This window comes from Acomys minous (assembly GCF_964271855.1).
Source record: "Acomys minous genome assembly, chromosome: 6".
In the NCBI taxonomy this organism is placed as follows: Eukaryota; Metazoa; Chordata; class Mammalia; order Rodentia; family Muridae; genus Acomys; species Acomys minous.
This window is the reverse complement of record NC_140487.1, coordinates 112469966-112486828: the sequence shown is the minus strand read 5'-3', so window position 1 is coordinate 112486828 and position 16863 is coordinate 112469966. Positions and strand designations below refer to the sequence as shown.

General features: G+C 54.2%; 1 protein-coding gene across 2 annotated transcripts in view; it reads left to right on the top strand.

Moving 5' to 3' along the window:
- Positions 1-907: 907 nt before the first annotated feature.
- EPHB2 (EPH receptor B2) overlaps positions 908-16863 on the top strand; it is a 187536-nt gene continuing 171580 nt past the window's right edge. For both annotated transcript variants that reach the window (XM_084788272.1, XM_084788271.1), the window contains exon 1: positions 908-1111. In XM_084788272.1, the coding sequence (XP_084644398.1) occupies positions 1051-1111 (61 nt within the window). In that variant the 5' untranslated portion in view covers positions 908-1050. The remainder of the gene's footprint in view (positions 1112-16863) is intronic.

The following is a 16863-nucleotide window of genomic DNA, read 5'->3' as shown; positions in this document are numbered from 1 at the left end:
CACAAAACCCAAGCAGCCCAGACAGGTCCATTCCACCGAGGGGTGGAGTAGAGGCTGTCGCTAGGCACCCCCATGGGCCTCCTCCACACCCCTGCGCGCAAACTGCTGGGGGAACCAGATCAACAGAGGAGAAATACAATGTGCGGCTGGGAAGGTCCGCGGGGAGGGGCCGGTGGGCTCGCGCAAGACAACAAGAAGAAGAGGGAAGGCCTGGGGTCTGCCTGCCAGGGCCCGCCACCCTTGCCAGAGAGAACCCCCGAGCCCGCGGGCGAGCGCCAAGGCCCACTCTCCCAGGCAGAGGCCCCAGCCCAGCCCCAGAGCCTGGGAAAGCCGCCTGTTTTGTTCCCAGCTCCCCCCTCTTTTTCCCCCCCTCATTCATTGCAGTTCAGTCCTTTCGAAGCCTCAGGGACGCGGGTGGCAGGGCTCAGGCAAGGGGGTGGCACTCCCGGCCCTGACAGGTAGGGCTAGTCCCCCAGCTTTGGGAAGCCCCTTCCTTGCTCCCCGCCCCCCCGCCCCGGGTCCCCTCTCTCTGCTCCTGTCAGCCGCGCCAGACGATCTCGGCTTTGCAGCATTCAATAAAAATTGAGAAACATTTGGGCTGAAATCGCTGCTTTATCTGGAGGAGCCACAGCGCCGGGAGAGACCACTGCTACGCGAGGGGGAATCCAGGGTCCCGGACACCCGAGTGCGTGGGGTCACGATATTCTAGCGCGGGTGCTGCTCCCTCCAAAGGCACACAAAAGACTTAGAAGAGCATGCTTCGGGCATGGTACAGCCCGCGGCTGCACGGGGCACGGGCACAGGATTGGCAGTCCAACCCCGGCTCCCCCCGCGCCCGCGGCTCAGGTGGGCTGTGCCCAGCGCTGGCGGAGCCCGGGTCCCCGTTCTGCCCGGGCTGGATGGCTCATTCTGCTGGCTGCGCGGCGGCGGCGGCTCGTGTGTGTGTGCGCCGCGCCCCGCCGCTCCCCGCCGGCCCCCCGAGCCCGGGGCGCACGCTCCAGCCCGGGGGTCCCCGCGGCGCCGCGGCCCGAAGCTCCGGGCAGCGCAGCAATGGCCGTGCGCAGGCTGGGGGCCGCGCTGCTGCTGCTGCCGCTGCTAGCCGCCGTGGAAGGTGAGCGGGGATGGGGGCGGGGAGCGGCCGCCTCGGCCCCGGGTCGCCCCCTCACTCGGCCCCGCGGTCGCAAAGTTTGCCTGGAGGCCGGTGCCGGGCGCAGGTGGCCGCGGGGAGGTGTGGCCGCCGGCCACCACTGGGGAGGACGCGGGGCCCCGCGGGCGCCCGGACGAGCGGCGGGCGCTGATTGACTGTGCCAGGAGGAGGCGAAGGGACCATCTTGCCGAGGCTTTGTAGCCAGCCCGGCGAGCGCCGCCCAGGGCCGGGGGCTCTGCCCACTGCTTGCCTGCCACCCGGGTCCTTGCATCCCCGCAAAGCCCGGCACTGGCTCGGCACCGGGTTTAGGGGCGCGGGCCCGGCGCGCAGTGGGCTCTGCAAAGTTTGGCAGGGAGCGTTCCGAGGGTGGCATCGCGGCCGGCCGCGCCAAGGATTGGGGATCCCGGGCCGCGCCCCCTTGGATGCAGCCTGGGCCACCCGAAGAGCAGAGGCACCCGCAGAGTGGAGCGAAGCGCGCGTGTCCCTCAACCTCGCGTCCGTGCCCGCCGGCCCCGTCGCCCGCGGCGTACAATGGGGGTCCCCTCCCCAGCAGGACTGAGCGGGGGATGGGACGATGGGCATCTCTCTTGAGCGCGGGGTCCTTCGGGTACCTCGGCGGGCCACCGCCCCGAGGGCGACAGAGCTCAGCGTGGAGTCTGGAGCCCCGAGAACTCTCCAGCTGCCGTCAGAGCCCCGACCAGATGCTTTGCCATGTGTTGTTGGCCTTGGCCTGGGTCTCAGGGCCTCTTCTCGGAGGCTTCGCTCTGTGGTACCACCCGACCCCCCGGGGGCGGGAGTGGCTGCCAGGTGGTCGCAGCTCTCTGACTCTGGAGGGAAAGTTGTTAGCGGGGGTCTGGGTGTGTCCGCCAGGAATGGCTGGGCTGGTAGGACCAGGCGTGAATCCTAATAATGGTTCTCACGTGTACTGCGCTATGCAGTTTGCCAGTCGCTTCAGTTTATGAAGTACTTTGCTTTCAGTGGTTTACAACGTGCTGCACGGTTGACAAGGTACTTGAAGGTTTCTTTACAAAGTGCTTGCCGGCGGACAATCCTGTTGAATCCTAGAGAAGTCTTCCGGGAAGCCAGATGGGTCGAATTTTTACTGTTTTTTTTTTTTTTTAAACAAATAAAGAAACCACGAGTTCAGAAAAATTCTGTCTCAGCCATAGCCACTGGGTGATAAAAATAAGTCCTAGGTCTGAGGTCTTTCAAACAATTGTCTTGCTTTTCTTGCCCCTAAAGAGGGTGACCCGTTCTAGGAGTGTGCCACCGAGGGTTTGAGGGGTGAGGCATAGATTATCCTACTCTTTGGTCACTTTGGGGGTGAGGTGTGAAAACGCCTTGAAGGGTCCAGGCACAGCCACTACAAGCATGGTGGGGGACCCCGTGCTATAACTTAGTTTCTCTCTCAGTAATGAGCATTTTAGTGACCACAGTGGGGGGAGAAGGGGAGGTCCTTGGATGGCAGCCATCGTGTTTGGCACCAAGGCAGCTGTCCTCCGGCTCCTGCAGGATTTGGCGGCTGCCTGCGGTTTCCCAGAGTGGGGTGGCCAGGGCACTGAGGGTGCCACGGGCCCTGGGTGTGGAGGGCAGCTCCTGAGCCCTGCTGCTGGAGGGGAGCTCCCTGGGATTTGGTTGGTGTACCACTTATTACTCCGGCTTTGGGGAAATGACTCATGTGCTGGCGCGCTGTACATTGGGATGTTTACAGTATTATGGGGAGCTTGGCATAAATATTGCTATTTAGGTTGCAGTCAGTGGGGCTGGAGGGGAAGAAAATTGGCCTCTCTTGTGCGTTTGAGAAGGCCTGGGTGTGTTTTTAATTACTGTTGGGGTAGATGGAAGGGCCATGTCTGTCCAGCTCCGGGCAAGTGGGTGGTTAGAATCTGGGGGGCCGTGGCCTGGCTGGGCCCTGGCCCTGGACACAGGGCTGGTTGGTGGCTGATGTCACAAGATGGGATGACTGCCCATCTTGGGGCAGGAGTAGGAGGATGCTAGAGAATTTAATCCATGGTGATCGTATTGAACTAAAATGGAATGAGGTGGCTCTCAGGGTCTGCTTCTAATTCACTCAGGACCCTGGGCCAGCTCCCTTTTCTGTAGGGGCCTCAGTTTCCCTAGGTAGAGCCTCTGGATATTCTCTTGGGGTCCCATTATGTATACCCACCATGCTATTATCCTTTCTCTGAGCCTCCCTCTCTTCCTCTGTCCCTTAAGGTGATCACAGTGACTGTCCCCCCTGTGTGATTACAAGGTGATCACTGAATAGTGGATGGGGAAATAATCCGACTGCAAGAATTGGGTTTGGCCTTTGTGCTGCCTATAGCGTATACAGGGCACGCCTGGCTTCTCCTGGGACAGTATAGAGGCCAGTGAAGACAGCCTTTGCCTCTGGCATCCGGAGCCACAAGGCCACCACCGCCTGTCTGCCTTTCTCTTCTGGTTGCTCTGCCTGGCCTGGGCATTATAACTTAAGGATTCCCAGCTCCAGCTGTGGAATGCTCAAGAGGAGAGAGGATGCTCAAGAGGAGCTGGGTGCACGTGCATGTGTGCACGCATGTGTGTGTGTGTGTGTGTGTGTGTGCGTGTGCTGGGGAGTGGTTCCCCCAGCGGGAATGGTGAGCATAGTGTCTCTCCCAAACCACAAAATCCCCTCCAGGAAAAGCAAAGCGTTAAACATCTGGAGTTGGGGGCTTCGCACCAGAGAGAAACTCTGGGACACATCTGACAGAGGACGGTGGCCGACTCACAGCTAGATGGAATGTAAGGGCTGAGGTCTCCCCCTCACAGCCCTTCGTTTGCTCTCCAAATATTTATGGTGCTTCCTTTTTGGCTGGGTGGTGCTGGACCCTGGGGCAGGCTGGGAGACAGGGGACAGGCTGACGGAGAAAATAGTTGGCAAGAGAGCATGTGTGAAGTGTGTCCCCCAGCACTGGCAGGAGGAAGTTGAGGGCCACCTGGGGGTGCAGTTTGGGCTGGGAAAGGGTTATTTCTTCTTTTATGGCTCTATGCTGTGTTTCATTTTCTCACTCCCCACTCTCCCGGCAATGAACTTTCTTAGCCACCTGGCCTTTTTTTTTTTTTTTTTACAGATTGGTCTCTTCAGAGTTGAGGCGGTTGACTTTAGGACTGTGAGGATGAGGAAAACGTTGCCAGGCAAGCCAGCCAGCGGCATATGGAAAGGCCAGAGAGCCAGATGATCTGGCATTTCCTTGGGTGTGACCTAAGGGAGTGTGCCTCGAGGGTACCAGTGTGAGATGAGACTGAGACGGGAGACCAGGCAGATGCAGAATGGCTGGGATGCAAGGCTACGGAGTATGGGTTTGATGCTGAGGTGGGTGGGAAAGCCATGGAAGGGGCTTGAGCTGTTTATGGAAGGACCTAGCCAGATTTGTGTTTGGGGAGATGGATGACTCCATTGATCGGGGATGCTGAGAATATTCAGATTTGGTCCTGCAGAATAGGGCCAGCAACCTGGACTGTGAGTTCTCTAAAGGCAGGGACCCCCCCCCAGGACCTTTTCTATGTCCATAGTTAGGGCACAGAGAACTACTCAAAAGCCACTTTCCAAGAGGCCTTCCCTCATAGTATTTTGCTACTTGTATCCTACCAGAATGTTTTGGCTTTGTAACACCCATATTGGTTTCTTTGTTTCATGGTGCCTGGCCCTCTGGACCATGAACCCCAGGAGGAAGCGACTCAAGCTGCTTTGTTGGCTGTGGTATCCCAGTGTGCAGAGCTGCTTGCTCTGACACTCGGGGTGCTCGGGGACAAGTGTGCCACCAGCTATTTCACATCCAACGGATGGAGTGCTGAGGGAGTGACAGGGGACAAGCATCCAGGAAGGAAAGGGCTGGGGAAACTGAGGAAGGGTAGGATGGTTCAAACAGGGGGTGCAAGGAAGTGTTTGAGGGTGAGGGGTACGGGCCTCTTCTGATGAGGGCTGGGAGCCTGGCTCAGTCTTCATGGGCTTGCTTTATCTGCCAAGAGCGCTGGTGAGTGTGGGATAAGTTAGCAGTTGTTTCCTATGTATGTTTGTTCTTTTCTGTTTCTCAGTTTGGAGGAGGTAGCTTTTGTGTATGTCTCATCTCCATACATGCATCCATTTATCCTCCATCCCTAAATACACCCACCCTCCCTCCATCCCATCCACCACTCATTCATTCATTCATTCATTCATTCATTCATACATGCATGAATTCATCCATCTCCAGGGGCAGGGAAACAGAATCTGGCTGTGGGAGAGAATGGAGCCTTCTGATTGGATGGTGTGAGCAAAGACACAATCTGGGTTCAAATGTGAGCACCGAATGCTGTGTGGTCCAGGACAAGGTGCTCACACTCTCTGGGCTTGGTCTCCTATGGTTCGCTTGGCAGACGCTCAGCACAGAGATGTGCTGGTTTGGGCCTAGGGCTTCTTCCCTTGGCTTGCCTGTAGGTATAGACCTTGATGACAGCTCAGATGTGCCTGCCTACTTGGCTTTGTGATTGCCTAGGCGTCAGGCCTCCATCATGGCGTCATTCCACAGGTGCCTTGCTCCCCTAGCCTCGGGACTGTGCTCTACACGTGAATGAATTCCGGGACATCTAGGATGCCGTGAGATGCCCTCAGGGTCTCTGACTTGTAGAACTCTGGCTGGGGTGGTGCAGCAGCTGTCAAGGATTCTCACCTCTAGAGTCCTCCATCAGAGCATCTCCTGTCCTGCTGTAGCCCCAGTGCTGCCTGCAGGTTGTCTGTGCCGTCCCTGACCCCTTTATTGAAGTGTCCTGGTAAGGAGGGCACATTCTCTGGCCCATGCATGCTGACCTTGAACTGGGTCTGTGGCCAAGAGAAACCTTGAACTCCCTCCTGCCTCTATCTCCCAGTCGCTGGGATCACAGTTGTGCACCATCACGCCTGGTTTATGGGGTGCTAAGGATTGAATCCAGGGTCTTTTGCGTGCTAGACAAGTATGCTCGACAGGAACCGAATCATATCCCCTGTCCCCTTGGGGCATCTTTTAAGGACCCCACCCCCGCCTCCAGACCAGGCGGTCATCCTGTTAACTCTGCCCTGCCCAAAGTTCACCTGTGCAAGATCCTTGCACATAGAAAGTGCCCCCCCCCTCCTCCCAGAAGGGGTGGGTGGAAGGTGGAGGGTAGGGCTGGATGGTGGCAGAAGGCTTAGGTCTGGCAGGAGAGGCTCTAAGCTCCTCTTGAGGTTGTAGATGAGATTAGAATTCCGGGCAGAGGTAGACCAGGTCTGTGTGCTGGCCTCAGCTGGGTGGATTTGGTGGGTGGAGGGGGAAATCTGCCTTTTAAACATCCTTCTAGGCTTTCTGTCAGTAACCCTTGACCCCGCCCCCTCCCCCCAGTGACCTGAGATACAATGGGTGGGGCAGCCTCCTGGGAGAGAAGGCCCATTAGGTGGACTCTGGGAAAGGCCAGGCTGAAAGGATTTGCACCAGGGCCTGTGCCTACCTCCTGGCACCTCCTGGGGGCTGCTGGATAGAAGGAACCCTGGCAGGAGAGTGGGAGGGAGGAATGTTTGTACAGCTCCGAGGGGTGGGGTGGCCCTTGGTGCAGCACCTGGAAGCTTCCTGATTGGCATCGGTGAGGCGGCACTGATAAGACCTTGAAAGCGGGGTGTGTTTTTTTTTTTTAGGGCCTTTTAGAGCAGCTGCCTTCCGGAAGGTGGGGGAGGGGAGCTCTGTGTCACCTGGAGCTTGCCGAGGCCACCGAAGCCTGGGCCTCATTAGGCGACATCCTGGAGCCACCTGCTCCCCGCTTCCTCCCACCCACCCCAATATGCCCTAATAGTGGGTGCACCTTACACCCTACCCTGCTCTGTGGCCTTAAGCGGGGCGGGCATTAAGCTCAGCGCCTCAGTCTCCTCATTTGTAAGCAGCAGCCAGGGCCTGCTGGAGGCACTGCTGGGATTAAGTGAGAGAATCCGTGCACAGGTCCATACCAGCAGAGTAACCTGACACGCAGCCATGCCCCAGTTTCCTCCATGTGTCCCCTGGTCCTTTGGCATAGTCCTGGGTCCCTCCCTTCCTGTCCTGTAAGCAGCACATGTACGTTCATGCACACATGTGCATGCACGCAGAAGGAAGTATGGAGTCATGCCATCCCTTCCTGTGTGTCCTTAGGCTTGTTGCTTACCGGGCAGCCTCCCTGGAGGAAGGTGAGCGAGGTGAGCCTCGGGGGTGATGAGTGTGAGTTGCTGGATCCCGGTCAGAAACTGGGCTCAGGGCAGTGGAAGGTGGGTGTTGTACTGTGTCCTGAGTCCCAGCTCTCCCTTGGCCCTGCCGGGAATGGCAAAGACAGGTAAAGCTTGAGGGTTCTAAAGTTGGGGGGAGAGGGGGGCTACTGACCCTTGCTGGAGAGTAAGAGGCCTCTCAGCTTGTCTTTGAGGGTTTTCCTCAAAAGCCCTGCCCTAACGGACACCCCTCACAACCCCCCCCCCAGGTTCTCCATGGTCACACCCCGGTTTTGGCCCAGCGCCTGCCTGGTTTCTACTTCCTGCCACGAAGGTGACGATGGCTGTGATTGTCTGCAGACACTGCTGAGCCTGTGTGTGTGTCCTGCAGGTCCACGGTGGCCAGTGGTCACATCCATTTTACAGATGAGGGGAAGGAAACCCAGATACAGACTGTCCTGGGGGGCACCCAGGGAATGGCAAGGTCGGGGTGGGGGGCAGTTCCAGCTGGGTTGTGGGTGGCACTAGTGGGAGATGGGGGTGGGGGTGGGGCTCTCTTTCCAGCTGCTTCTGGAACGGGCCTTCTTCGTGTGCACACAGGCAGGCTTGGCTCTGGCAAGGGTCTCCGAGGCAGCTGTCCAGCCTCCGACTCCATCAGCACCCTGAGATAATGCAGGCAGGAGCGTTCTGGAACTCACAAACCTGCCATAAAAATGCAATCTCTGTCATAACGGTCAGAATAATGTTGTTGTAAGTTAGACAGATCGGGTGTTAACACTGTGTATTGCGGCGGGGCTGGGGGGGGGCGGGAAGGGGGTGCCTCTGCCGAGAGCGGGGACTGGGAAGCTGTCACGAGAAGACCTCAGATGGGGCTGGAGGGTCCTGAGCTCTGTGTGTGCCACGGCCACCCTCCAAGGGTGCAGAAGCCAAAGGGTCCTCTTCAGAGATGGAGACACTGCGGTCTGGGAGAAAAAGATGGAACCTGTATTAAAAATCAATGGCGTGCTGTAACTGAGGCCTCTCCACAGAGCCCGGGAGTCTCCATTCCCACTGAATGCTTACCCAACATTTAGAAGGGTAGCGAGCATTATAGGAAAGTCCCCAATTCTGGCTCCTCTGAAAGGCAGTCTGGCTTCCCAGGCCCACATTGCCACATGGCCACGGTTGGCTGGAGCCGACTCACAGCCATCACCACTTTGCAGCACACGCCGGCCAGTGTTGGTCTCCAGGCTCTATAAGTTCAAGCTGGATCCTTGAGTCTGTCCCAGACTCTGTGAGAGTCTGTTGCTCAGGGGTCTCCTGGGCCTTGGCCGTCTCGTCTATGACATGGGTCGGGCTCCTGCAGCTCTTAGGTTCAGGGCCAGGCGCTGGACCCCAGTTAGGGGAGAACACTACAGAAAGTCTGTCTGTGGTCTCCTGCTGGGTGACAAGCAGCCCCTAGTTCCTAGCTCGGAGAAGGGTGGCTTAGGGCTTCTTCTCCAGCAGGTAAATGGCTTTGGGGGGTGTTTGCTTTGTTTCACAGCCAGGATTGTTGTGAAGAAGGGGGTTCAGGCACTGGGACCGGAAAGTGCCAGCATGGCTTTGGGGACAGCTGGAGGCCTGGAGCCCCTCACTCCTCAGGGTTTCTCACCTGTCACTGGTCTACCCTGAGTTCCCCAGGGGACTAAGCAGAGGCCCAGAGTTTCCCTCTCTTTCCTGAGGATGTACCGAGGTCGTATGCATGTTAGGTGAGTGCTTTACTGCTAAGCTACACGTCCAGGCCCTGTAAGGCTTGCAGTTTTAGTAAAAACATCAGTGAGATTATGTATACATATATGCATACCTACATATTAATTATTGTGTGTGAGTGTGGGCATGCATATGTCCTGCCTGTTTTTGGAGGTCAGAGGAATGGGTTTTACTTCCTACGGAAGGTCCCTCGGATCTCACTCAGGTCATCTGGCTTGCGTGGGAAACTCCGCTACCCACCAAGGCATCTTATCAGCGTGGAGTTCCTGAGACCAGGTCTCATTCTCTAGTCCCCGCCTCAGCTTCTTCCTGCCTCGGCCTCCCGAGTGCTGAGATGACAAGCATGCGCTGCCGTTCTCGGCTTCCACCTAAGACTCCCTGAGCAGTAGGGAGCTGGTGTCACAAGGCGTCACCCTTCAGGGTCCCACCAGTTAGCACCAGTCCCGACGCCAGCTCAGGCTCATCCCAGACTCCTTCACCAGGTTCCCAGGAAGGGAGGAAACCGATGGTCTCATTTTCTACCCAGGCCTTAAAGAGAGGCCCTTTCCGTGTCTGAAACTTAACACCCCACTTATCTGGAGTAATGCCCTCCCCACCAAAGCACATGTTGGAGGAGAATGACTTCTGGACTTCCTCCCATCTTATGCCATCACCAGGACATCTCTCTCCATGCTCTGGGCTAGCTTGGGCTCCAAATTGGGCTAGCCTGTGCTCCAGATTTTGATGTAGGCTGCCATGGGAACAGAGTGGCCTTGTGTTCGTTGGGGGAGGAGGGGGCAAGGGCATATAGGCCACCTCCTTTCCAGTTTATTCCATGCAGTTTATAGCCCAGGGATGGAGCAACAGGAAGCCAGAAAGCCTGTTCCCTGCCCTCTGCTCCCTCTATTCCACCCCAGCAGTTTTCTCTCTGTGCCTCTCCAGTGTAAGCTGTCCTGAGCAAGCATGGACTCTCTGTCACCTTGTGACCCCCGTGTCCGAGCTAGTTCCCGACAGATGTAAAATCAGGGAACCTCCAAACTAGTGAGAGTAGCCAGGGACCTAATGTGAGGTTTGAGGTTAAAAAAATGAGGCCGTGGGCTGGTTACATGGAATTTGACGGTGAGGTCCCAGGGGTAGGTGGCATCACCGCCTTGGGCCTCAGTTTCCCCAGGAGTCATAACTTCAGCCGCCTGTGATACCTGCATTCAAAAAGCAACTGTATTCTTCTTCGTTCAGCTGGAAAGGAAGCCGAAAGTGTGACTGTGGCTGTTATTCCTGCTGTGGTCAGGGGGCCACCCCATGTGCAGGGAGGGCCGGGAAGGGCTCAGAGTTGATTCCTCAGTTGCTGTGTAGTCTCCTTTTAGAGCACAGGTTGGCTCGTAGCATGGGGAGATGTGAACATGTGACGTGGGTGGAGAGGTTTCTCTCTGTCATCACCTGCAGAGAATCAGCAGGCCCCGGCAATGCATTAGTGGGATTTTATGTGTTAAATTTTTTGACAGGCAAGAAATATGGCTCCTATCTGCTCCCTAAATGGGAGATCTGTTTGAAGTCGGAGAGATGATAAATCACAAGGGTCCTGGTTAGAGACCCCAGACCTGGCCTGCCTTGTGATCAAGTGTGGGCAGTTCAAGTTAGGACAGTGGCGTCCCGCGGGAGAGCAGTAATCCTGTCTAAAGAAGGCAGGTGCCACTCACCCTTAACCCATTTCCCCCTCCCTGCCAGGAGTTGGGGCTCAGTCTTGCAAAAGCTTATGATCTGCTAACTTTGTGTGCTTGTGGGGAAACCGTCGTACTTAAGTATGTCTGCTGGTTGGATTTTGCTCAGAGGCTAAGAGATGCCACTGTACGTGATGCTAGCGTCTGCATGCTTGCACAGCAAGCGCTGGACCAGCTGAGCTGTCTTCCCAGCACCTGGAGGAGGTGACTCCTCGGATAGTCTGAAAGCACAACCAGGTGGGGTGTGAGGCAGGAGATGTGCACAGTGAGTGCTAGAAGGCCCGTGAAGGTACTGTGTGCATCGGGGCCGCGGGAAAGAGTCCCACGTGTGTGCCCAAGAGCAGAAGCTGCCAAGCGCAGGGGCGGGGTGCAAGCTGCCTGGCCCCAGCAGGGAGAGCGTGAGGTCAACATTCCCATTATGGCGACGACATATGTCCACAGCACCAACTTGTCACTTGGCCCGAGTCCATGGGAAGCCGGAAGGACAAAAAGCATCTGAAACGTGTAAGTGGGGGAGAAAGCGGCTTAGAGCACAGTGGGACTCGACCCTCCTGAATGGGCCTTCTCCGCCTCTCCTGGGAGGCAGGGCCTGGGAACAGCTCGGCCAGAGCCCAAAGGGCCCTTTTGGAACCCACAAAAAGCTGGGGCCCGGGGAGTCTGCTTGAGTCAGGGCCCTGGCTGTGACATCCTCTTGCTTGTGCCCATCAGCGTCAGCTGTCACTCCTCACAGCCTCAGATGGCAGCTCCCGTGGTTCCAGGAAAGCAGTGAGAAGGACTTCTGAGCAGCTGAGGAGCCCCCACCCAACCCCCCCAGCCAGTGCTTAGGACCTCCCTTGGACTAGTCCCTTCTGGAGCCAAAGGGATGATGGTGAGGCAAGACCCCTGGCGTGGGTCTAGGGGAGCCAAGAGGTGCCGGCAAGAGCCTGCTCTTTGAGGGAAAGGCGGAACAGAAGGCCTGTCCTGGCTTCTCTCCTTGTCAGCTCTCCTGGGACTCACTAGATAAGCAAAGATGACTGAGTTTCCGATCCTCCTGCCTCCACCTCCCGAGTGCTGGGATTATTGGTGTGCACTGCTATGCTCAGATCACAAGGTATTGGCTGTTAAACCTAATGTGAGTGTTAGGCAGATGCTCTGCACCGGGATAGATCCCCAGCTGTTACTTCAGCCTCTCAAGTCCTAGTTTTTCACCCATAAGCCAGTGTAAGCCGCCGTGCCACTGCCCTCCCCCCCCCCCACGTCCTGCCAGCTCCAGGCGCTAATGGGGCAGTAGAAAAGAGAAAAGTCTCCCTTTTGCCAAACTGTGCCTTGTCTCAGTTTCCCTGCTCGCTTGTGAACCATATCGGTAGCAACAGAAGCAGCTGGGACTTAAGAGAGTAAGGTCGGGGCTAGGGTCGGTGTTGTAACAGCTTACAGGTGGTGGTCCAGCCTAGCGACTGAAAATGAGGCTGGGAGTGATCGCTCTCACACCTGTAAACCCAGCACTTGGGGGGCCGGGGCAGGGGGGATTGCTGTGTATTTGAGATCAGCCTGGAGTGTAGACTCAAAAAAAGGAGCCGGGTCAGTAACATGGCTCAGTGGGTCAAAACCTAATCATCTGAGTCTGGTCCCTGGTACCCACATACACGGTAGGAAGAGAGAACCAACTCCCGCGGATTGTCCCCTGACCTCCACTCGCAAGCTGTGAAATGCGTGTGCACAGACATATACACACACAAACAAGTGTGAACACACATACATAAAATAAACATAATCGTAAAAAATTAGGCTTGAAGAAGTTAATTACTCACGGGCTTTGGCCAGGATGGTGGAGCTGGACCCAAACTCAACGGCTGCGAGCTAGACGGAAGGACTGATATCTTTACTTTTAAATATTTCAAAATGATTTATGTGCGTTGTTGTTTTCCTGCATGTATGTCTGTGTGAGGGTGTCATAGCACTTGGAACTGGGTTACAGACAGTTGTGAGCTGCCATGCATGTGGCTGCTGGGTATTGAACCCCGGGTCCTCTGGAAGAGCAGCAGCCAGGGCTCTTAATTGCTGAGCCGTCTCTCCAGTCCCACTTGTAAATATCTCAGACATAAACATCCATACATCCATGGCCCACATCAACTACAATAAGGACCTTTGTGTCACATTCTTTTTTATATAAAGTGTGTGTGTGTGTGTGTGTGTGTGTGTGTGTGTGTGTGTGTGTGTGTGTTCTGGGGTGGAACCAGGGCCTTATACACGCTAGACAAGTGCTCTACCACTGGGCTACTCTTTTATTTTTATTTTTTTTTTTTGGTTTTTTGAGACAGGTTTTCTCTGTGTAACAGGCCTGACTATCCTGGACTCGCTTTGTAGACTAGCCTGGTGTCGAACTCAGTGATCTGCCTGCCTCTGTCTCCCGAGTGCGGAGATTAAAGGCGTGCGTCACCACTGCCCAGCTCACTGAGCTACTCTTATTAGCCTTTTTTTACCCACTTCTCCACCATGCCATTGAACGTGTAGAGCCTCCAGTGTTTCCTATTGTATCCTGCCCCCTACTTAGTGCTCTCACCTTCTTGCTCTGGCATCTTCCTGCCGTGTATTAAGGTCAAGCTTGTGTATCACCTCGTAGCTGGAGCCCTGATTGCCCTCTGTCTTTGGTCGTATAATGGACCAGCACGTCCATTTCCTCCTGGCCATATCAGGAGATCCTCGGCTGTGATGGTTGAACGGTGTACAGTGGAATCGTGGGGGTGAGCAGCTGAGCAGTTGACAGCCACCTGGATGAACGGCCAGACGGACGGGAGATGAGTGCATGCGCAGCTACATGGGTTAGATGGTTGGGCAGATGACGGACAGGTTGATGGTTACATGGACTGGTAGATGAGGAGACGGATGGATGGGTAGATGGGGTGTATGTATGTGTGTATAGATAGATGCAATATATCACATATATACATCGTGCGTATGTGTGCATGCTTGTGTGTGTATGTATGTATGTATGTATGTATTTATGTATGTATAAATGGATGAAAACATGGGTGAAATTGATGATGGATGAATGGATAGATGTGTGAAAAGTGGCTGCTTGGTTGGCTGCATAGATGGAAAGAACATTTGTATGTATGTATGTGTGTGTGTATGTATGTATATATGTATGTATGTGTGTATGTATGTATGTATATGCAGGCAAAGGGATGAAGGGATAGGTGTGTGACTGGCTGGCTGGGTAGGTAGATAGATGGAGGGATGGAGGGATGGAGGGATGGATGGATGGATGGATGATAGGTATGTAGCTGGCTGGCTGAGTAGATAGATGGGATGTATTTATAGGTAGATTCAATGTATGTGCATATGCATGTATATGTATGTATTTATGTAGGGGTGGATAGATAGGTGAAATTGATGGGATGGATAGATGTGTGATGGGTGGCTGGCTGGCTACATAGATGTATGTATGTATATATGCATGTATGTATGTATGTGGGTATATATGTATGTATGTATGTGGGTATATATGTATGTGTGTGTATACATGTATGCGTGTGTATGTATGTATATGTGGGCAGGCAGAGGCAAGTACTTGCGTGTTTTGGCTAGGTAGGTGGGTAATGAACAGAGGAATGAACAAGAACCTGGGTGCCCTTCTCCCCTGAAATTCCCTTCAGTATCTGGACTATCATATTTTCTTATTCTCCCGCTTCTGGCTCTGGACCAGGCTGGCAAACAGCAGACACCCTGGGTTTAGAAAAATCCTTGGAGCCATCGACTGGCTTTGCCAAAGTTTCTCCACTGGAGAGTTCCGGAGAAAGTTGCCCCCAAGTGAATGTCTGTGGAGTAAATCCTATTTTCCCCGCCGACTTGGCTCGCACTTGCAGAGATGTCTTCCTGCTGTCAGGGCCTGCTGCTCTTAGAGCTGGTGACAGGTGGGGGAAGAGCTGGGACTCCCCCGGGCACCAGCCGCCCCAAGCTTCCCCTATTCCATCGTATGCTCAGACTGATGCTGGCTTCAGTTTGGGAGCTCACAGCCAGGAAAGAGGTGCAGCAGCTGGGGACGGGTTGAGCATCTGGCCTCAGAGGCCTCTGCTGCTGGGGTGCTGTGCCGCTGGGCTCTGGGTTGGTGCATCCTCCAGAGTCTGCTTCTGTCCATCTGTCCATGCATCCTTCTTTCCCTTAATCCTTTTCTCCCCTTCATCCATCCGTTCATTCATTGCTCACTGTTGAAGGCCTCTAAGATGCCAGGGGACCTTGTGAGGAATTAGGTTGACGTTGGTTATCAGGGCTACATCCCTGCAGAGATGGGCAAGGCCCACTTTCCCTTCCTCTCCATCACTTCTTTTCTTCCTCCTCCTCTCTTTTCCCTATTCCTTCACTGATATCATCAGAATGGCCTCCAACGGATGAGCTGGCCCCATCCTCATCGACCCTGGTAATAGTCATTAACTCATACAGCAGATTAAAACAGACGCAAGTTCAGTGGTGTCGAGGGACCCAAGGTCACTGTCTTAAACAGGCTGAGCTTCTGTAATGTGAAAAGCCTGAAACACAAAAGGATTCAAAATTTTTATTTTTCCCACCAGCTTGAGGCCACAAGTAGGACATTCCAGGACTGGCTTCATGTGACACGTCCTAATCAAAATGCAGGCACAATGAGGCAAGAAGAGATGGCTCAGTGGGCACATCCTTGAGGCCTGTGGACTAGAGTTCAGATGTCCAGAATCCGTGTAAATCCATGCAGGTGTGGAGGCCCACCTGCAATCCTAGTACTTGGAAATTGGAGACAGGATTCCAGGAGCAAGCTCGCTAGTGAGACTAGGTCAATCAGTGAATCATCAGTTCAAATGAGAGGACCTTCCTCCATATGTAAGGTAAAGAATAAGCAAAGAAGATGCTGGATACCAACCTCGGGCCTACAAACATGCACATGCGCGTGACTACATGTACATACACACTCACACAAACACACACAAAAAAAGAAATGCCAGTGCACTAAAAAATGTCATCACATAAAATGACTTTTGGGCTGGTTCTGGGTTGTTGTTTGATGACGGTGGAATTTTATTTTATTTTTTTATTTTGTCACACGTGTGTGTTTGTGTGTGTGTTGTATGCACAATGCACATCTGCATGCAGGTGCATGTGCCTTCTGGTGCGCATGTGGAAGACGGGCTAATGCTGTGTGTTGTCTTCTCTCTATATACCTTACTTTCTGAAACAGGCTGACTTACTTCCATTTCCAGGCTGAACCTGTAACTGGCTGGTTAGCTAGGCTGACTGGCCAGGACACCCTGAGTTTCTCTTGTTTCCACATGCAGTGTTGGGGTTACATTGCATGCACTGGCAATGCCTGACTTTTTTATTTTTTTACTTATTTTTTGTGTGGGTGCTGGGGATTTGAGCTTGAGTTTTCCTACTTGCACAGCGTGCTCTTTACCCACTGGGCCGTCTCCCTATACTCTGTTGTTTGATTTTCTTTCTTTTTTCTTTTTGTTTTTTGTTTTTGTTTGTTTGTTTGTTTGTTTGTTTTAATAGGTTTCCCCTACTACAGCCTGGTCTCAAATTTTCTATATAGCTGAGGTTGGTCTTGAACCTCTTAATCCTCTTGTTTCCACCAACCCATGTGCGGGGATAGCAGGTATGAGGAAAGTACACCCAATGTCAGGCTGCTTACAGAAGGTGTATATGAAATATCAGTCACCTTTGTGTCTAGACTTGAGGCCTGTCCTTAGGAAAACTCATTACATATATGCAAATGTCCTAAAAAAAAACAAGTAAGCAAACAAAACAAAACTACCATACATATGTGTGTGTGTGTGAGTGTGTGTGTGTGTGTGTGTGTGTGTGTGTGTGTGTGTGAGATGAAATGTGCTGCAGAGAAATCTCTTCCAGCCTGTGCTGTGGGAGGAAGCGTTCAAGTGGAATGAAAGGCATTCTTAGAGGAGGGAACGGCCTAAACAAAGGCCCAGAGGCTGGAAAGAAGCCCCTTTGTGGATGCCGCTCTAGACAGAAGTGTGTGAAATGGAACACGGGAGGTGATCCCGGCAGAGGTGTGAGCAAGGTAAGTGGCCTTGAGTGACAAGCTGTGCTTCGTCTTGGGAGCAGGAGAAGGCTGACAAAAGACATCTAAGGCAGAGAGCAGCTGA